This window comes from Miniopterus schreibersii, assembly GCF_964146895.1.
Source record: "Miniopterus schreibersii genome assembly, chromosome: 22".
NCBI classification, from domain to species: Eukaryota; Metazoa; Chordata; class Mammalia; order Chiroptera; family Miniopteridae; genus Miniopterus; species Miniopterus schreibersii.
Window position 1 is genome coordinate 12,407,492 of NC_138124.1, and position 21,892 is coordinate 12,429,383.

Sequence of the window (21,892 nt, forward strand, 5' to 3'; positions counted from 1 at the left end):
AGGACTTCTGTTTCCTGCTCTCAACACGGGCTGGTGGCCTGGGCATCAACTTGGCTTCAGCGGACACCGTTGTGATCTTTGACTCTGACTGGAACCCCCAGAACGACTTGCAGGCACAAGCCCGAGCCCATAGAATTGGTCAGAAGAAGCAGGTCAGTGGGGAGAGGCTCCTGGGGATGGCTTGGGGAGGAGGGAGAGGTTAATCAGGCCTTTTGGGGTGTTTTGTAAGATGCTTTTTCCTGTTTAGCTTCATTTCCCAAGGGGAGGTGTCTGCTTGTTAATTAGTGCAGAGAAGCTGTCTTTGGGGCTGAGATGAGCCTATTATGGATCTATTCTCTCTCGCTGTTTAAAAAGTGCTTTACCAGTAACTTTCTTGTTTAAGAAAGGTAGATAATAAACAGACCCAGAACCGAACATTTTCCTTTTTAATATTGAAAAGTTGGTAAATATTCTAACATTGTTCAAGATGGTCTACTTTTGTTACATGTGACTAATCCCAGCTCTGAGGTATGTTGGGAAAATACACGCTTACTTCCTTTGTATGTGAATCTCAAAGTTAGCACTACTGGGGGTAATGGAAGATCCAGTGTTGGTGAAATGGATTATTATGTAGTAAGATTTTTGTTATTAGAACAAGGCTATATAAAAATTCCTCAAAGGCAGTTTTATTTAAGAATGTAACCTGCTGCAGATAGTAAAAATATTGCATCTACTTAAGCTGTCTGCGTGGATGGGTGCCTCACAGTCCATTATGGTACTAGAGAGCTGATCTTCTCTCATTTCCCCTCCTGCTTTTAGACAGAGGTAACCTTTTTTGTGTGTGATCAGGCATACCCACGACATTGCCTTTTCCTGCAGGTAAATATTTACCGCTTGGTTACAAAGGGGACTGTGGAGGAAGAGATCATAGAACGGGCCAAAAAGAAGATGGTATTGGACCATCTGGTGATTCAGCGCATGGACACCACTGGCCGGACGGTCCTGGAAAACAACTCGGGAAGGTCCAAGTAAGTGCCAGCTGGTGGAGAGGCAGCAGCATCGACCTGACTTCACATCCACACTTGGTACAATTTACTCTTCTAATAGGATTTTGTGCAACAGACATTAGGCCTTCAATTACCTGGAAAAGGCCAAGCTGAGACTGCAAGGAAATAGCTTTTTCATTTTATTTTGTTGTTCCTATTTATTATTTTATTTGTTTATCAGCCCTCCGCTTACTTGCACTCACTTGAGCTTGCTTGCTCTCTCTCCCCTCCCCCCCTTCCCCCCTCCCGGTCCTCCTTCCCCCCTCTCTCCTACCCCTCTCTTGCCTTGTGCATTTGGCTCTACGTGTGACGTGTGACGTGTGACGCAGCAGCAATAGCAGCTGTGTGCTCTCCATTGGGCTTTCATCCTGACACAGCGTTGCCTTGTACTTTTCAGCAGTGCAAATCCACCAGAGTGCATTAGCTGCTGTTTTCTTACTATTGATAAAAATGTTTATGGAGAGATGGTTATTTTTCCTATTGGAACAGAAGGAAGTTGCTCAGGTTTTGATTGGCTTTGTTTGGAAGCACAGCTATTAAAGAATTTACATTTTGACTGCATGGTCAAGTGTGTTCTGTGGTGGTCTTGTAGCTTTGTTACTGGTAGAGTCAAGTGAGCTCTTTCTAAATAGGATATTTCCAGATAATTTTCCATTAGAGAGCAACTGAGGTAGAAGCAGCTTGGCTCTTTTATTTTGCCCCACAGGTGAGGAGGTTGAGAATTCTTGGCAAACGGTACCTTTCTGCGTCCAAGGACTAAGAGAGAACTCTCTTCTGATTCATTTTGCTAATTACCCGCCTCTCTTAACCACGTGATAGATGAGCCAGCAGGGAAAGAATTGATTTTCTAGTCTTCTGTGGGGTCAGGTTTACCACCAGACTCATCCTGTGGATAAAACATGAACTATTTGAGAGCATTTTTCTTATGACAGATTGTATATTTTCACCAGTAATTCGACCCCCAAACAGAGGGTAGATATGTAGTAGAGCTTCCTTGACATTCCTAAGAGATTACAACTGCGTTTTACTTTTACAGTTCCAATCCCTTTAATAAAGAAGAGCTGACAGCTATTTTGAAATTTGGAGCAGAGGATCTTTTCAAAGAACTTGAAGGGGAGGAGTCGGAGCCTCAGGTAATTAACAATGAGGAAAAAACGGTTTTGACAGGTATCGTTTGTGAGATAAATTTTTGTGGAAGCAGATCCTGAGTCTGTTACAAGCTTCTCTCAAGCAGCAATTATTGGAAGGATGTAGGTCTTTTTGTTTTTTCTAATAAAGTGCAAAGCTCTTACTAAATTGAATTGGAAAGAGTGAGAAAAGAGCATTTGCGGATTCTGTCTTTTGTCTTTTTTATTCCAATTTCATTTCTTATAATTTCTGAAGTTTCACCTTATTTGTATAACTAATAGTTTGAAATGTTAGATGTAAATGACATGAAGTCGAGACTGTAAAAGGAAATTAAAAATGGAATATCAGAGAAGCGAGCTGGTTTATTTGCACCAAACGTTGTCAGTGTGGGCTGACCCCTGTTGCCTTTTCACCATGGCTGTGTCGCTGTTCATCTCTTAGGAAATGGACATAGATGAGATCCTGCGCTTGGCTGAAACCAGAGAAAACGAGGTGTCCACAAGTGCGACAGATGAGCTGCTTTCACAATTTAAGGTATAAAAATCCCGTGGGAGAACGTCCTTAGCGTTGATTCACTGACAGATGATAACTGATGCCTGCTAGTACTTTCCGGGTGCCGGGTGCTCTGCTTGCCCCTCTACATAAGTTGATTTGTGTCCTCGGCACCATTCTTGAGTGCCAGTCAGGTTCCTAGTGCAGAATCTGTGGTCCTCCCCACGCAAGTAACCGCTCAAGTGCTCCATCCTGCCCAGTCGGGGCTGGGGGAAGGAAGCCTGTGAAGAGGGCTGAGGGTGTGGTGTCAGGTGGCGAGGTGGTGACCCAGGTGGTGTGGAGCTTGGGGGTGTGTGTGTGTAGCGCTTGTGGGAGAGAGAATAGAATCATGACAGTGCACAGGCGTAAAAACAGAAGGTGACGGGAAGCTCTTTGATGACCTGGCGGGATTTTTTTAAGGGTGATTACAGGGTGGTCAGTGGCATCTGATATAACAGAAAATTAAGTGAGATCAGGACTGAGTGCCGAAGCTGGGCACCAACGTTGAGCTATTGAAAAGCTAGTGAAGGGGAGAGCAAGGGTAATTTATGTGAAGAGGGTCAAGCAAAGCAAGGTTGGTTTTTTAAGATGTTCCCGTGTTTCTAGGTTGAGGAGGGAATGTGGGAATAGCGAGCCGTTGGAGGTTCTCAGGAAAGGAGCAGCATTTGATGGCGCCTTTCCTTGGAGGGGACTGGAAGGGGTAACATCAAAAGCACTGGTGGAGGAGTTGGCCTTCAAAGGAACAGGGAAAGTACCCTTCAGGGAGAGGAGATGTGGGAGTCCCATTGGCGACCTTAATTACCGGGAAAATAGATGAGTTTGCTGAGAGGTGGGAAGGATTTGGTCCAGCCCGGGTGGGACCGGGGGTTGCTGGAGGAACTTGATAGTGAGCAGAGCTGAATTTAGAAAATAGCGCTTCATGTTGGAGCCAGTCAACAGGGTCATATGACTTTCCCTAGCAGTCCTTGAGGTCGGAGAAATTGGATCAGTTGGTAATCCCAAGGTGGGAGGCTGGCTTGCGAGGCATGGGAGAGTGTAAGTGGCAAAGGCTGCCCGGTTTCCAGTGAGAGCGTGGTAGAAAGGCCTGACCTCGGCTGGTGTCCTGCAGGTTAGAGAGCAGGTGACAGTAGTGGTGAAGTGTGGTAGACCCATTAGGATTGAGCGGGAGCTGGGTGAGCCGTTGGGAAGAAGCAGCACGTAACGTGTCAAGGTCGGCCACAGGTAGATGTCCCGGTGGAGGAACAGGGAAGGAGGGGAGAGGGTGGGTCAACGTGCTCTAGGGTCATTGTTCGTGTGTCTGAGCACGGCGGGGAATTACTAGTGTTTCCGTTGCTCCCACTTCTGTGGCTACTGCTCCCTTCTCAAACGGAAGGAATCGCCCTGGTGCTGTCTTGGTCAGAATATCATGAGTCTTAAGTCACATTACTGGTGACACTTGCCTTTCTGAGACCCTTCTGGCAATTATGTTTCAGTGCCTGGCCAGTGATTTGGTTAAATCAGGAGTCTGCTTACTCTGCTTGTTCTGGAGGGCTTCACCGAATCGATTTCATTTTCTGAATCCTTTTTTTCATTACCCTGTTTTAACATGTTGGAAACAAATGTTTTTTGAGATAATTTGAGATTTCCATTTTCTGAAGTAGTAATAACCAGCATCTGTGTAAATGTACACTTGTATAGTACATCATGTGTATTAACATATATTTCAGCTAAACTTGTAACACCTTGTGTGTCTGTGTGTTTCCCTGTTTTTCGGTAAAATTCCTGAGTGAACTAGAGAACTTGGCAAGTTGATTTCTGTGGGGTACGCGAGAGGTTGGTAGGAAATCGAGTCTGGTTATGTGATATCACAGGACTCCCCTGTGACTCCTAGCACCTCACTTAGATTAAAAACACTGTGCGAGTTGGGGTTTCGGTCGATGGTATTTGACATCTCCATCTGCATTTAGGTTGCCAACTTCGCCACAATGGAAGACGACGAAGAGCTGGAAGAGCGCCCTCACAGGGACTGGGACGAGATCATTCCAGAGGATCAAAGGAGGAGGGTCGAGGAGGAGGAGCGGCAGAAGGAGCTGGAAGAAATTTACATGCTGCCTCGAATTCGGAGCTCGACTAAAAAGGTGACCAAGTGAGACGAAAGATGTGAGCCTCCTCCTCAGGCTCTGACGGCTGCAGGGGTGCTGGTTGTTCAAGGAAGGAGCCTGGCGTTGCTGCCTGACTGGGGGCGGGGATCCCGGGCAGAGTCCTGGGAGACGCAGCTGAGGACCAGGGGAAATGCCCAGGGCTCACGGGCATGCGGGAGGCATCTCGCCTCTGCTCACTGGCTTGGAGAGGTGGCTGAATGGGGTTGGAGTTTTAAGAGATTATAGAACTGTACTTCACAGTTTACAAGCCACCCCAGTCACTGTCACATTTGATTTTTGCAATAACATCGAAGAAGGTAGTTACTACCCAGTTTGTTGGAGATAACAGACCCAAGTTTCTCCAAGATCTGAGTGAATCATTATTAGCTAGTAGTAGCTACTTCACTGAGGACTCACTGTGCGCCGGACAAGGCTGGTGCACTTACCCTTAGAGACTCTAATTCTTATGACAACCCTGATTATAGGCACTGTTGTCCCTACTTTATAAATAGCAAACAAAGGCACCAAGAAGTAACTTGTCCAATGAAGTGAACATAACCTACAATCCAAATACTTCTGTTTGTTTGCTTCTGAGGGTACACAGTTCACACTTCTCTGGAGGTGTGACTGTCCCTGTCAGACCTGCTTTCATTATGTGACATTTTCCTCCTCCTCAAAGAAAAAGGAACTTGTCTGATGCGACGAGAAGTTCTGAGTCCCAAAGATTGAAGAGGGGCTGGTCTTAGTCCTTTGACCTCTTGCTCCTGGCACTGGTGACAATGTGACTTTGCCATTTCAGGCCCAGACAAACGACAGTGACTCTGACACCGAGTCTAAGAGGCAGGCCCAGAGGTCCTCTGCCTCTGAGAGCGAGACGGACGACTCCGACGATGACAAGAAGCCAAAGCGCAGAGGGCGCCCTCGGAGTGTGCGGAAGGACCTCGTGGAAGGATTTACGGACGCGGAGATCCGTAGGTGAGTGGAGGCCCTGCTCTTACTCGCTGGGCCTTGTTTGGAAGGGATGCTGTCAGGTTGGCGCTTAAGACAGGGAGGGCAGGAGACACCGAGCCACACACCATTCCAGAAATGCTCCTGCATCTCCATACTATTTTGATGTAAAATCCCAAATGTCATATTATTTCAGATGTAAACTATTTCAGTGTATATTAAGGAGAAATGTAGAGCTGAGGCATGATCCTCAGGTTCACTTCACATGTAACACTGTCCTAATCCTGAACCCACGCTGTTCCTTTCACATTGTTTCTTAGCTCTTGTCACATTCATTCCCCTTCTCTTCAATTGCCATGCCCTCCCTCCAGTTTTCTGCCCCATAGTATCTCTCCTTGGACTCTTCCCTAACCAGATTACTTTAGTGACTAGCGTGCCACATCCCAGTGAGGCTCTTGATGTGTTGTGACATCTTGTGCTTTATCACCGGTGCTAGTGGTTAGCTGCAGGGAGGGGAGCAGGTGGTGCACAGACTGGCGGACAGCTTGGTTTAGGGTGGAGACTTGTAGAGGGTAGGTTGGAGTTTTGGTTGGAGATGAGGTTGGACAGAAGTCAGCACAATTCCCAAAACAGTTTTGCCTGAGAAGCTTGAAATCATATATTTATTTTTCTTCACCTCATTCCCAGAAATATTTGAGACAGTCCTAAAAATCATATAGTTGTGTTATTGACCAGAAAATGATGGAAGATACTGCAGCATGAAATGGAAAGTAACAGTAGTGGACTGAACAGACCAGTTAACTACTTGGGGATTTTGATTTCCAGGGTTGTGGTGGTTGCAAAGGCATTCAGCATCCAAAGACCTGTTGTAAGGATTGTGTCCAGCCTATTTTTGACAGTTTACATGGCTTATATTTAACACAGGATGTGTTTGCACCAGCATAGCTAAGGTCTCTGTTTTTCACTGTGTTTTATTGCTCATCTCCCTCAGGTTCATCAAGGCGTATAAGAAGTTTGGGCTCCCTCTTGAACGGTAAGCTTAGCAATAGTTCCTTATCTGCCTGTCTTGCGCTTTCATGATGTGGCGGCTTCTTTTTTTGGTGCTGTTTCCATTTAAGGCCTGGCTCCTTTTGACAGCCTGATTTTTAGACATTAATATATTCATACACCCCATATGACTTAGAGATCAACAAAACAGATCGTAGAAGTAACTCTTTCTGGGAACATTGTGATGAATGAAAGTCGGCTGGAGAAAGGAAAGTGAGCACCAAAGAAGCAGACCTAGGGCCATATTGTTCTCGGGCACTAACCTGCTACTGTTGTTAGACAGCCCATTTAATTAACAGAGAGCTGAGCCCTTGTCTTCTGAGATTACTTTATGGACTGTTCCAAGGCACAGTTCTTTAGGATGGAAAGGGAGTGATTTAGCCTCTGTCAGTGTCACAGGGTTCTTGCTGATAGAGGAATGTAGAGCAGAGTGTCCTTGCAGGAGCAGACTTGTGCGAGACCCAGTGGTATTTCACTTAACAGTAGGAAACTGGGCACCAGGCCCTGAAGTGACCTGTATTTGTCTGTCCCCAGGCTGGAGTGCATAGCGCGCGACGCGGAGCTCGTAGATAAGTCGGTGGCAGATCTGAAGCGCCTTGGTGAACTGATTCACAACAGCTGCGTGTCGGCCATGCAGGAGTATGAGGAGCAGCTCAAGGAGAACGCCGGCGAGGGTAAGTCAGCTGTCCGGCCAGGCCTCGGGAGCGTGGGCCTGCGCCCCATGCACCCCGAGCGTCCTGAGTATCCCGAGTCCTTTGAGCTGCGTGTTCTCTTCTGCCTTTTCGTGAGTTCAGCGTTGTAAGATTTCCAAAGATTTCCTCGCAAGGGACGTTGATTTGTAGGAGGTGCAGCGAGCGTGATGAACAAGATGAGTGTTTTCTTTTTATGTTGTTACGGAAACTTTAGCTGGTTGGACGTAGAGACCGGAATGGGCAAAGCTAGGCACGTCAGTATTTTGACTATGAAAGAGGAGGTCAGAGACCAAAAGTATCAGTAATGGTCTTAGATGTACATGTGCGTGCTTTTTGTTGTGACAGACTTAAAGGGGTTAGAGAATTCATTGGTGTAAAATACTGGATGACTGTTGTAAACATTTCTGTTACGCTGAGATTTTCATAGCACTAGAATGTTTTGTAATTGAATTTGACCTATAGTTTTTCTCTTACACACCAGAAAGTGTTTGAGCTCTGATATCCTTATGGTTAAAGGACCCCCTCATAGTGGAACCTCAAACAAAAAGACGAGGGTGTTGTCATTGCAGTTCCTTGGTGCCAGTTCCTCCATTCTCTTGTCCCCTTTCACTGCTCACTGGTGGCTCTTTCAGCTGCGGTCAGTGTTCTGGCCCTGGCGGTAGCCAGTTTATGTGGAATCCGAGTTCTGCTGAGTCTTAGCTGTAAGACCCAAGACAAATGGTAACCTTTCAGCAGTCTCATTTGGAAAACGGCATAATAGTACCTGCCTCGGAGGGCTGGATGAGACCTTGAGCGATTCCGTACATGTAAAGTGCTCAGCTTAGGGTCCAGCCTGCAGCATCAGCTGCTATCATTAAGTAAAGAAGTATTTGTGCTTTGGGATTTTCTTCTCAGGGATATTATTGAAGTAATAAATTTAAAAAATATCTTAAACACAGTAAACATTTTTTTAGATGTAATTTCTTTTTTGTAAAAGAAGCTTCAGTTACTTGAGTGATTTGGACAATGACCCGAATATGTTTTGTAGCACCCAGAAGAAATTCAGAAGTGAACCTTAAGTTCACAGTGGTTTTCTCTACTCCCAGGATATAAAGGAATTCACTATAACTTTTCCCCCCCTTGTACTTAAGCGTGATTTCATTTACTTTTATATTTCTGATACACTTGGAGTTTTTCCTGGTGTATCCAGTTTTATTTTTTCTATGTGGCTACTGTATGTCTCACCACCATTCATTAAAATGGTTCCTCTTTCCTGCACTGCCCGATTATATTAAGAGCTTCCTAATCTGTTATGGTGATACAGTATTTGTGTCCCGTTAATGGACATTCAGCTTCACAGTGTTGTAAATAATCCTGCTGCATGTATCCCATTTTACGCCATCCCGTCCCACCAGCACTGAATGAGAATGCCTGTTTTCTCTTAGTCTCATCAACATAGTATTTTCAATTTTATTTTTCCCAGCCTGCTAGGGTAAAAGCAGCATGTGTATGTACTTAATTTGCATTTCTCCTGTCACGAGTGAGGTTGAGTATCTTTCGTATGTTTAGGAACCTCTAGAATTGCCTTTTTTTTGAGAATTGTGTCTTTATCCTTTGTCTATTTTTTTCATTGTTGTCCAGGAATCTGAGACCCAGACAAGTTAATAACTAAAAGTGAGAGGGGAGAAGGGAGGGTTTGTGCAGATTTGGGAATAAATTCCAGATTTCTGATTTTCAGAGCAGGGCCTTTCCCTTTACCATCTTCTGTTCCAGCTCCCTTCAGTGCTGCTGGGCATAGCATTTGAAGTGAAATCCTCGTGGATACAAAAGAATCCCTAAGTGACTGTGATTGTGGTGCCATTTCATCGATTTACATGTTTCAAATAAAACTAGACCTTCTCTCATATTCTGAGTCCCTTTCCTCTCACAGACAAGTGTTGTTCGTGGATTTCAACTTGGGCCCTGGTTAGAGTGGACTCGGTTTTATTTTTACTTCTGGGATTGTTTTAATTGGAAATGAAGGTTAAGGTAACTTTTCTGTGGCATCTTTAGCTCAGTAGAGATCACCTTTAGAACACTTTTTGAAAAATCCTGTTAATGGAATAGTTTGAAAAGCAAAAGGAAAATCTCTAGCACTAATTCCTTCAGAATCTTCTTTTGTTAATTTTATTAATTTTAGAACTGAAGTATAAAACAAACAGGAAGATTAAGATATAATTGTAAACATAAATGGATAAAAAAGTTCTAAATTGAGACAGTCTTTTTCCCTTATGGGTTGTATCTTTGGTTAACAATAGGGCAGAGGGAGAGAGCATTCAGGGTTTGATAACGTGTCTTCTGTGAAACTTCAGCAAATTCTAATTTAACTAATGTGAAATCACTCTTCTTTAGGGAAGGGACCAGGGAAAAAGAGAGGCCCAACAATCAAGATATCTGGGGTTCAGGTGAATGTGAAGTCCATTATCCAACACGAAGAAGAGTTTGAGATGCTGCATAAATCCATCCCCTTGGACCCAGAAGAAAAAAAAAAGTAAGTGTGTTACATGCGTGCTCTGGGGTGGTCGTGCCAGAGGAAAATAGACTTGAGGTTACAGTTACGTGTAGTTATGGAGTGTTTTCATTGTCATTTCTTTAATGAGATCTTTTTAAAAAAAAAAAATGTTTTATTGATTTTTTAGATGGAGGGAGAGAGAGATAGAAACATCAATGATGAGAGAGTCATTGATCGGCTGCCTCCTGCACACCCCCTCCTGGGGATTCCGGAGCCCGCAACCCAGGCATGTGCCCTGACCAGGAATCGAACTGTGTGTGACCTCCTGGGTCATGGGTTGATGCTCAACCACTGAGCCACACTGGCTGGCCTGTTGTTTCTTTAACATAGTAGAATACTTTGCCCGTGTTCTTTTGTGTTCATTTCCAAATCAGAAAGGCCCCTCTGACTTTCCCGTTTTTGAAATCCCTGTAGATACTGCTTAACCTGTCGTGTCAAAGCTGCGCATTTCGATGTCGAGTGGGGCGTGGAGGACGATTCGCGCCTCCTGCTGGGGATTTATGAGCATGGCTATGGAAACTGGGAGCTAATTAAAACAGATCCAGAGCTAAAGTTAACTGACAAAGTAAGTAACTCTGTGATGCTGGAGATTTCTAGATGACTTGTTGCATAATATTTTATATCAATTATGTATTTTTAACTTTTCGGGGGTGGGTGGGGATCAACTTGGAAATTAGTACAATAGCAAATTCCTGGGATTTCTTTATCCTTGGAAATGTTACCGTCTTTAGTGGACTGTGACACCATGTCATAGATGAAGGTGATAGTCAGGTAAAAGTTTTGGGAAATTACAGGAGAAATCTTACGAGGTCTCATTGCAACAAATACCAGGGTAAGATGGTTAATAGATCATCGCTCGGCCTTAGTTGTTGCCCCTTTGTCTGTAATTGTATTTGAAACAACCGTATTTCAGTCCTATACGCAAAGAAGGAATGAGCCACCTTGGTGTTTTTTGCAATGAAACTAAATGTTGGCCGTACTCCTCCCACAGATCGAGCCTCCCACCCTATCGGTTGCAAAGCGGGCTACCAGGTAGTAAGGCCGTGCTCAGAGCTGTAAGCAGGGAAAGCTGGCTCACTGGCTCAAATTTCAGTAGGATGTGCTCCACGTGGTGCTCCTGGCAGGGCTTTTCCTGGCACATCAAACACTGCTCATCCCACACGCAATGTCCTAAGAGGGTGACAGCACCCTGCCATAAGCACTGAGACCAAATCCATTCTGGCCTGAGAGGTCTAACCGTGGTAGCAGGGACAGATCCTGTCCGGGCATAGCTCAGTGCTCTCCGGCAATGCTCTAAGAAGCATTTTCAATCTAAAACGAAGCTTTAACCTAGCTCCAGGGATTCCCTGCTCCTGGAAGGAGGAAATCCACGACGGCTGGGATGTTCTAGCAGATGAAGCCAACAAGCCCCTCCTACCTGAGTTGTTCTACCCTGTTAACAGCACAGGTAGGAGCCAGTGGGAGAGCTGGATTTCTCCATCCCATTTTGTAAAACGAGAACGGCTCATAAGGGATTTTCAGTGACTGGGAGCCATGGACATGAGATAGGAGCTGAGGCTGTGTCTGTATTTGGGGCGGGTGGGGAGGGAAAGGACTGCTCAGTTCTTTGTTGTCTCCGTGTATCCTGATCCACTAACCGGGACGTGGGTGGTGGCGGGTGCTTCTCTTCCTTTCCTGTTGAAGATTCTGCCTGTGGAGTCAGATAAAAAGCCTCAGGGGAAGCAGCTGCAGACCCGAGCGGACTATTTGCTGAAGCTGCTCAGGAAGAGCCTGGAGAAGAAGGGGACCGTGCCGGGCGGGGAAGCGGTGAGTGTGGCTGCTGGCTGCGCGTCCTTCGGGCCCTGAGGCCCAGCCCACAGGTCAGGGAGGAGAGGTGCCCGCTGCGGTCATGGCCCAGAACTGCAGCTTCCCTAGTCACATGCTGTTTTTGAGGCTTGAGTCGTGATGGCTGGTTGGTGATACTAGCAGTGTTCACTTAATTGCTGACCTAAGCATCTTGGCAACTTGCTTCCAACATGGCCTCAAAATAGTCTTCCACACTCTCCGGGCCACATGGTCTGGACTTAAAGCTGCTGTTGCTGCTGCCTGAGTTTTGGGACATCATTCCCAGTAACTGTCTGAGTGCCACTGGCTTTGCCCATTGTTACAGCTCACTCCGGGCTACTTGCAATAACGGGCCTGGGGTAAAACGGATAGTCGGAGTCAGCGGGGCTTCAGTTCTGACCCCCTTACCTGCTCTGTGAAAAGTGCTGAGAGCTGCTGACGAGCTCATGTGAGCTGTAGCTCCTTTTATTTTCCCACCTTGCCATTTCAGTCGAGGCCTAGAAAGGTGGCAGTCACAGTTAGGAGATGTGATGAGCCGCATCCGGTGCTAGCAGCCTGTGTGTGTGGGTGTGTGTTCCCTACGTACCCTTGGAGCGATGCCATTCATATTAATTCCCCTGTTTATAAACAAAATGAGTTTCAGAGGAAGAAGTTATCCCAATCCCATACCTCATCCCTTTCATGCAATCAGATCACATAAGTATGCCGCTCTCCAGGTGATATGTTGAGTGACACTGTAAGTTACGCTCTGGGAGACAGGTCAGACCATTGATGCGCGTGAGATCTGATTGAGTAGAGAAACACTGTTTCCTTATTTTTAGATACCACATGCTTCTGTTTTTTTTAATGTCACCATTATTGTCTTTTACATACTGTCTTTATTTGTATTTTTGTGAACATAAGGTGTTTCTCCTTCATTTGGATTACACCTTCAGGATGAATTCCAAAACACAGGATCCGTAGGTTCGAGGCTGTGGGCGTTTTGCGCGCGCAGGGCATGCAGCCCTCCCTCCCAGGAGCGTCGATTGCGCTCCTTTGAATCTCCTTGTTTGAGTTATGTGGCTGCTGCGTGTCAGAGGCGTCGTGTTGTTTGACCCTGCTTTTCAGGGACTTGGTTTGTAGTGTTACCGTCATTTGCTCTCCCTTTTCCAGGCCAAACTGAAGAAGCGGAAGCCGCGCGTAAAGAAGGAGAACCAAGTGCCAAGGCTGAAGGAGGAGCACGGGCTTGACTTCTCACCCCCCAGGCACTCGGACAACCCGTCCGAGGAGGGCGAGGTCAAGGTGTGAGGCTGCGTTCAGTGCAGGGCTGTCATTTAAGCTCCGCTTACTGGGCCAGTTGGTTTAAAATGCTTCAGAACCGGTTTGGCTTGCATGTGGAGGAGACAAAGTAGAACGTATATGTCTCTGCCTAGCCTGAGAGGAACGGAGCTCTTTTAAGTCGGGCATTGCACATTCACAGGAAATGGAAGTAAATGGAGAGCACCGAGGGTGTTCAGTGCTAAATACCCACTGACAGCCTCCTTGTTCGGAAGGATAGGGACTGGTGGGGACCTAACCGGGGAGCTCACGTATGGGGACAGCCGCAACACAGTACAATTAGTTGTTGGGCCAAACAAAACTCATCTGTGGGTCAGGTCTGGGCCGAGGCCTGTCACTTTGTAACCTCTGGTTAAGCCAAGTGGAAAGGAAACCAGCTCCCTTCAGTGTGTTGTTTCCGTGAGTGACAGCTTCATGGGATTTTATCTTGCTGCTCTTCGAGTGTAACTGGGCTTTGAGATCAGCTCCAAGGGGATCAGCAGTGGGTGCAGGAAGAGCAGGGATTTGAATTCAGACCTTAGCAGCCTCACCGGCTCCTAGCTGACAGCCCGTAGCCTCTGGTCCTCAGTTTTGTCTTTCTGTGAAATGGGAACAGGAATGCCAGTGTCCAAGGGTTGCTGTGAGGATCAGGGAGAAGATCGAAGTGAAGTCCCCGTGGGCCTAACTGGCTGTCCCCAGGCTTTGGGGCTACATCAGGCTCTGTGGCTGCCACTTGGGAGCATGCCCCTTGGTGCAGATGCTGGGATGGGCCGGGGCTGGCGCCTTTCTCCGGGAAGTAAATGGGTCGGTGTGGCCCCCATGGCCTTGCCTCAAAGCCCCGTTTGCCTTCTAGGATGATGGCTTAGAAAAAAGCCCGATGAAGAAGAAGCAGAAGAAGAAGGAGAACAAAGAGAACAAGGAGAAGCAGCTGAGCTCCAGGAAGGATAGAGGGGACGGTGACAAGGACAGGAGGCGGCCCAGAGAGAAAAAAGAGAAGGTACCTGTTGCTACACCGAGGGCCGCCCCCGCCTCCCCTCCAGGGTTCAGGAACTCAGGACCGGTCAGGGCCTGAGCCGTCACCTCTTTAGGGGTACCTCCGAGAAGGCAGGCGGGGCGGGCGCCGTCGGGTGCGGCCCGCACCCCTCCCTGCAGAGGGGAGCGTGCGCAGTGGGGCTGTTCTTTCATGTCCAAGGCCCTTGCACCTTTGTTACGTATTTCAGAGGGGATGTTGGAGTGAGAGGACAGGTGAGGGGAGTCTGAGTTTACAGGTAACTCCTTGAGATAACGTTCTCACATTCCTGATAGACAAGCACAATCCACAGATGAATTTGAGTCTTTGAAGGGTTTAGGATTCAAACCAACACCACCAAGAGTTAAGCATTTGGAATAGAATCGGGTGGAAAGCCCTGCTGTTACATAACCTTCCCTTCTGGGTTTTTATGAAGCTCATTCCAAACCACAGGATTCTGGTACAGTGTTGCATGTATGCTCGCTGCCCTCTAATGAAAGTGCTTCACAGTTAGTCCCAATCATTGTTAAAACATACAAATAAACGTTGTACTTCTGTGTAGTCATAACTCTAGATTGCTTGCTGAGTACCTTTGGAACTTTTGTCTTAAGCATATGAGAACAAATATAAAATAAATATCAGAGCAGACTGTTTGAGAAGCCTTTTCTCCCCACTTAGCAGTGTCTCACAGACAGTTTCCAAATGAATCAATAACATGTTAATAACATTTTTTAGAAAAGGCACCTCTGGAGGCACAAACGCAAAGATACCTGTCACAGGATGGTTTATAATGTTAGAAATTTGGAAATAGTTTCAATCTGGGAGACGTAAACTGCTTCCAAGCTATTATAACCACACAGAATCTTCTTATCCTTTAAAAAATGTGAAATATTTAAAAAGTAGAAGAATAATGATTTAACAAACACCGATGTATCCACTACCTAGATATTATAGCTTCTTTTACTACGTATTATATAGTCACAAACAAAGCATAGTATTGTTTTATGTTTTTAAGTGTTCGTACGTGATGCCATTTGTATATATATTTATCTATGTATGTCTCCACTTCTCTGCAACTTTTCATGGAGAAATGATATTTATCTGCTTGGATTTATGCAGATTTCAATAATTTACAGTATTTCCGTTAATAAAAATTCTAAATCAAAGTGTATATTCGTTTATAAGCTGTTAATAAAAATTGCCACATAGTACTGCACCAGATTCTTCCAGTTTACAGTCTTAGCTTCTTGATGACGTTTTTGTGCATTTTATGGCTGAGGAAGCAGAAGCCAAAAGAGCATCGATAAATCTAAAGTTAAAATTGGGTCCAGAAAAAAAAAAATTGGGTCAGTTTGGAGACAGAAATGGGGATGGTGTGATTAGGCCGTGAATCATGTAGGTTTGGCTCCATGGTGTCCTGGAGGACTTTGTTTTACCTTTTTTATGGACTGAGGCTGTCATACTTACCTGCTGTAGTGATGTTGACATAGGTACGAAGTCCAAATTGCAAGACAGGATTGCACAAGTGACACTGACTCCTTGTGACTCTCTTTTAAAAGCCTAAAGGTGGTGATGCCAAATCAAGTAAATGCAAGCGGACTCAGGGCCCTGTGCACATCACGGCAGGGAGTGAGCCTGTCCCCATCGGCGAGGATGAGGGCGACGATCTGGACCAGGAGACGTTCAGCATCGTAAGTCCCGACATCGATTCGGTGCCTGAAGCTCTGTCAAATCTGCATTTTTTTACAGCTCAGAATATAGAGTTGGAGCCCATGCTATCCCTTGCTCTACACCATGCAGTTTTCCCTCGTTGCCTCCCCAGAAGTGACCATGATTCTAAATCCGATGATCGTTCTTACAGGGGACTTTAGAGTTTTACTGCTTATGTCTCTAAAGACAATCATAAACAGCCCGGCATTGTTTATAGGCTTTCTGTGTATTTTCTCCACAATGATTCTGTCACATAGGTAATTACCTCCATTTTACATATTAAAAAATATGGGGGAGCCCGGCTTGCATGGCTCAGTGGTTGAAGTTCGATTCCCGGTCAGGGCACATGCCCGGGTTGTGGGCTCGATCCTCAGTAGGGGCCATGCAGGAGGCAGCTGATCAATGACTCTCTCATCATTGATGCTTTTATCTCTCTCTCCCTCTCCCTTCCTCTCTCTGAAATCAGTAAAAACATAAAGATACAAAGAAGTAATAAGGTGGAGAGAGTTAAACTGGAACTTGTCCTGTGCCACAGAGTCATGATGTGGAGAGGCGATGTGACCTGGGCAGTTTGGCGGGAGAGTCTGGGTCCCAACCATTCCACACAGTCTCCGTGTGTCCATAACAGCATAGCTTGCTTTCTGCATTTAAAAGTGTTATGTAAATGCCACACTCACAGGTATTCTGTAACTTGCTTTTTTCTCCCTTTGCTCTGTTTTACAATTTCCACAACTTTGTTTTCTCCTATTGACAAACGTTGGGGTTTTCTCAGATGTTTGCCACTACGTGTACCTGTGGTGAAAGGGTGGATATTTTCTTGCTCACTGTGTACGAGATGCTCTAGAGCGCACAGCTTGAGCTGGAGCGCCGGGTGTTGCGTTGGGCATGCACGTCCAGCACTATATTAGATGGGGTAGAATTTCTCTTCATGGCCATTGCAGAGGTTTGTGCTCCCAGCAGGAACTCCTCGTGAGTTCAGATTGCTTTCCTGGGCTCAGAAATACTTGGTCATTTCTGACTTCTTAATTTTTGCCACTGTCCGAGGTATGAAATACCTCTGTTGTGATCATTTACTTTGCTCTTTGTTGGGCACTCATGTTTCCAGTGAATTGCCTGTTCCTGTTCTTTGCCTATTTGGGGTAATTTTATCTTCCCCTCCTGTTCTATAGGAATTCCTTGTACATTCATGATACTAGTCTTTTTATCTGTTAGTCCTTACAAGTGTCTTCTAGTTTGTGGTATTTTAAAAATGTTGTCCTTTTTCTAAATTGAAGTACGACACTGAAAAACAGACAGGTTGTGCGTGCGTATGTATAGCTGTGGGAATTGCCACAAAGCAATGGAAGGTGCTGGGCTGGACGCTCATTGTTCGGAAGTGTCGTGATCATGTCACATGCCTTGTTCATTGTACTACCAGATACTCAATGGCTGACAGCCACGTCCTATAGGTTTTGTGATAATTTCCTCCTAAGTTCTTAGTTTTATCTTTATGGAACTCCTTGTTTTTGGATATTGGCCTTGGAAGTAGTCCCTGTTGCTGTCTTTGGATGGATTGCTAATCCTCAGCTGGCTTTTCTCATTGATCTGTTTCCTGCTGTTCATGTCAGACCCTTCCTCAAATGGCTTTGCAGTCCTAGGTGGTCTGCTCCTATTTAAGAGTGGGGACTACCCCTCTGATTGGGGGCTGAGCGTGTGGGCGGGGCTTGATGGACCGAGAGAGTGCACTGCGAGGTGATCAGCTGGGCAGCCTCCCTGGGAAACTTCCAGGGGATTGTCAGCATCATTTGTTCTTCCTCTTGGGTGATCACAGTTTATGGAGGAAAATCTCTTATCTCCTGACCGGAAGGTGAAGGCCTGACTTTCTTCCTTCTGGAATTTGAGAGGCAGAAGACGGCCGTGGCCTATCCTGTATGTGTCTGTTCATACAGTTCTGTTCCCAGTGCCGTAACCTTGCCCTTAGCTGTGGTCGCACAACCAGCTCAGAGACCTTTCTTTCATTCCGGCAGAGAATAGACGTCCCTATGTTTTATTGGGCACTGCTGGAGACCTGAGTATCTATTATGAGTCTGAGTATCTGTTATTCTTAGGCTGTTTAAAAATGTAGTCCTTATTTTGAGCCCTCACCGCTACTTCCAGAGACATATCTCTGGCCTTCGGGGGATTTTGCCATGTGAAGGAGGCCGTTCTTAGCTCTCTTGTCACTTCCCTTGCTGCCACTATTTTGTTGCTAGTCTCTCTCATTTTCCCTGTCTTTGTGGGCTTAGCTCTTAAGACAGCCCTTTCCTGTCACTTTTAGCGGGCTTGGGTATGGGAGAAAAAGATTCTTGTGTTCAGTTCACCATCTTTATATGGAACCACTTCCCTTAGTTTTTCAAAAGCCTTAAGAATTTATAAATATATTATCCTGCACTTTGATCTAGTTTGTGATGGGAAGTTTTCAGGCTGGGTCTCTAATTTTGCTTCTCATTTGATCTTCACAAAGACCTTATGGGATCCTCAAGCTCCTCTGGCAGATGAGGAGACAGGGTGGCCTTTTCAGAGGCGTCCGAAGGTGTCCAAGGTCATGGCTCTAAGTAGTGGTGCTGGACGTGCACCTTGGGTGTTCCTGACTCTGACATCACTACTTGTTCCGCTGGCTTTGCCGCCTCTCCCCTAGTGATTACAGGGCACCAGGGTGGGCTGTGCATGCTCAGGGAATTTAGGGCGCAGTAAGCAAAGGGGGGAGGCTTTTACTTGTGTGGATGTTTTATGTCTCTACCCTCTTGACCTGTTTCAGTGTAAGGAGAGGATGAGGCCCGTGAAAAAGGCACTGAAACAGCTGGACAAACCCGACAAGGGGCTCAATGTGCAAGAGCAGCTGGAGCACACCCGGAACTGCCTGCTTAAGATCGGAGACCGAATAGCTGAGTGCCTTAAAGCTTACTCAGACCAGGAGCACATCAAACTGTGGAGGAGGTAACCCATCTGCTCCTCCGGTTGCCTGGCTTGATTTGATAGAGGGCATGTGTGTTTTGTGTTTGCCTTGTAAAAGGTGACATGTCCACCTAATGAAACATTTTTTCCCCCACCAAAAGCCATCTTTTGGAAACATATCTGTAGGCTTCAGTTGTACTTTCCCGAAATGGGCCATTCCACTGAGACCCATTTTCTGAATGGGTTGGATGATGTTAATTTAATAGAGGGAGACAGACCGGCTTGGCTGGCCTGTTCTTAGAATAAAGATTCAGCCTTGCCCGGCCGGGCATGGCTCAGCGGTTGAGCGTCGACCTAGGATCCAGGTGATCAGGGTTCGATTCCTGGTCAGGGCACATGCCCGGGTTGTGGGCTCGATCAATGACTCTCTCATCGTTTCTATCTCTCTCTCCCTCTCCTTTCCTCTCCCTGAAGTCAATAAAGATATATTTAAAAAAAAAAAAAGATTCAGCCTTCAAGTGAAGGGATAGAGATCATCTAGTTTTATTACTTGACCCATCTGAGGTTGATATTCAAATATAATAACTAATTGGTTAGTTTTCTGCTAATACAGGAAGGGAAACAGGTTAAAGTCACCAAACTATGATAATTAAATGACTCGAGCAGTAATTTGATTGACACAGTTAATGCAGAACTTTAGTTTGTAAGTCATTGTGACTTACATATATTCATTCCCTTTTGAGATTATAAGAAAACACAACAAATTCTCAAAGACAACTGCAACGTTAATCTCTCCATGGTCCACAGTTACTGTGACCTCATATACTTTATGGTTAACGGAATTATCTTTGTGTCAGATGCCCAATATCGGTGGGTTGGTTTGAAAAAAATGGTTTTAATAAAACCTTCTGTTGTGACACTATCCATAGAATGCTTCATGCTCATAAAAATTTTAAGTTTTAAAATGTCACCCTTCCCTTTTACACTGTTACCAACCTCCTGTCCCTAGCCATTGGCTTTCTTTTAATCCAACTCAGTCCCTATTGGACGGTAACAAAAGGTCATCCTAGTCCATAGAGCCTTAGGCTGGGCTCCTGCTGTGCATCAGAGCCTGTCTGTGCAAATGCACCGGGCACTGTGGTCCCGGCTGGCAGTGGTCCATAGGAAGGTCCCTGCTCACTCCTGAGAAACTGTCCATTGTGAAGTGGTCACTGCAAGACTGCGTATAGTGGGAGTTCCTAGAAGGAGGAAGCGTGTGCAAAAGAGGTGGGCGCACCTGAACCCGCTATAGAAAAGCAGAGTGGATTTAGGCGAAGAGCCAGCAAAGGCTCAGAGTGGGCCAGTGAGGGGACTAGGAGGTTTGTAGGTTTTAAAGGCAGTTTGTTAAGATGACTGAAGTCCTGTTATAGAAGGCCTGAGAAAGGTAAATGGCTTCCTATGTGATGCAGCAGGTGTACGAGTTCGGGAGCCAGCGCCGTGCTCTGTGAGTGTCAGAGCCTGGGGGTGAAACTTGCTCCCTAGAAAGTGTGAGCCTGTGAGGCTCCTTTTGCGGCTCACCGGGGGTGTCTGTGCCTCCTGTTCTAGACGCCTGTTCATCAGTCCCTCCCCTGTTGACAGGAATGCCCTGCTGGGCTCAGTACAGTAGAATTCGGAGGGGAGGAGCCCCTCAGAGTTTTAAGGAAGAAAGAACAGGCCTTGTTGGCATCTGGAAGGAAAGAAGGGTCAGCCATGCAGAGATGCCCTACTGTATGTGGGTCCCAATCTGGGAGATGGTGGTGACGATGAGCTGCACAGCAGGGTCCAGGGGTGCGGAAGGTGGAGGAAGGCTAGGACCAAGTGCTGGTGCCAGTGCAGTAAACAGAGAGATTTTAGCTGGTCTCCACCTCAAATGCTGTTGACAATAGCACGTAATGACGTGTGATTGAGGGAAAGACCTATAACTTTCTGTTACTTGATTTCTACACTTGGAGAGTTTTGCCCAGTAACAGTTGATAGCTTCCATCAATCAAAGAAGAATAAAAAGTTATTTTTTAAATTCTATCATTCACCAGAACTGTGTTTTTCCTTTTTCTTTAAAGGAACCTATGGATTTTTGTTTCCAAGTTTACAGAATTCGATGCTCGAAAACTGCATAAGTTATACAAGATGGCTCATAAGAAAAGATCTCAAGAGGAGGAGGTAAAATATAAATATGCTCCCAACTCATTCAAACAGATAAACCCCCAGTTCCAGAGGAAAACCCCTGACCTGCTGTTTCCCCGGGGTAGTGATCAGAGAATCATGGGTTGTTGGTGTTAGAGGGGTTGCTGGGTCTCTGCCCTTACTTTACAGATAGAGGCGTGGGTCCAGGATGGGTAGGAGCCCCCCAAGGCCATCCTGCCTTGCCCCGTGCACCCTTTCTCCGTGGTAGCTGTGTAGTTTCTTGGCGCAACCCCCCAGGAGTTAACCTGAAGCCCCCATGGGAAAAAGCCAATACATTTAAACTAAATTCTTGGCTCTTTTAAACAGTTTTGAATTCTGATGAGGGGTTATTACCCTGTGTTCTGTCCTGGACTCAGTTATTCAACAAGCCTTTTCTTTCATATGCATATCTCATCGTTACTTACAAATGTGGCTCCCGAGGGGTGACAGGATTGTGGGTAGAAAATACCTTTTCTGTTCTTTCCTGGCCATGTGAACTTGGTGTCCTTCCAGCTTCTGTCTATAGGGTCCCAGCTGCTCACGTGCAGGAGCAAGACCTGAGAAGGTGCCCAGAAGTTGCTTCCCCTTTGGGAGGGGCCGGGCACAGCAGTGACTTGGCCCATGTGCCCGGCAGTGTTTCCTCCCCTTTGGGGGGAGGGCGGGCACAGCTGTGATTTGGCCCATGTGCAGGGCAGCGTTCCCTGGCAGACGTGCCCATGTGCTCGCACGGCCTGCGGGCCGGTCTGGGAGGTTTGCTGCCTCCTCTACTCTGTCCTCCTGCCGTGTCCTCAGCACCTGGAACAACCCTAGCACAGGGCAGGTGCTCAGAAGGACTTCGTACATGAACGCGTCCTGTGCCTGGCACTGTCGAGCTGGGGAGCAGTACCCTGAAATGACTACTTGTTTAATTTTCATGGAAGAATATGCTCCATAGCAGT

General features: G+C 46.2%; 1 protein-coding gene across 2 annotated transcripts in view; it reads left to right on the top strand.

Annotated features, from left to right (window-relative positions):
* CHD2 (chromodomain helicase DNA binding protein 2) overlaps window positions 1-21,892 on the top strand; it is an 80,051-nt gene that overhangs the window by 47,593 nt on the left and 10,566 nt on the right. For both annotated transcript variants that reach the window (XM_081124398.1, XM_081124399.1), the window contains 16 exons: window positions 3-152; window positions 859-1,007; window positions 2,062-2,158; window positions 2,595-2,687; window positions 4,631-4,801; window positions 5,604-5,779; window positions 6,744-6,785; window positions 7,334-7,473; window positions 9,862-10,000; window positions 10,436-10,586; window positions 11,705-11,827; window positions 12,998-13,126; window positions 13,995-14,138; window positions 15,710-15,841; window positions 18,637-18,815; window positions 20,852-20,951. In XM_081124398.1, the coding sequence (XP_080980524.1) occupies window positions 3-152; window positions 859-1,007; window positions 2,062-2,158; window positions 2,595-2,687; window positions 4,631-4,801; window positions 5,604-5,779; window positions 6,744-6,785; window positions 7,334-7,473; window positions 9,862-10,000; window positions 10,436-10,586; window positions 11,705-11,827; window positions 12,998-13,126; window positions 13,995-14,138; window positions 15,710-15,841; window positions 18,637-18,815; window positions 20,852-20,951 (2,115 nt within the window). The remainder of the gene's footprint in view (window positions 1-2; window positions 153-858; window positions 1,008-2,061; window positions 2,159-2,594; window positions 2,688-4,630; window positions 4,802-5,603; window positions 5,780-6,743; window positions 6,786-7,333; window positions 7,474-9,861; window positions 10,001-10,435; window positions 10,587-11,704; window positions 11,828-12,997; window positions 13,127-13,994; window positions 14,139-15,709; window positions 15,842-18,636; window positions 18,816-20,851; window positions 20,952-21,892) is intronic.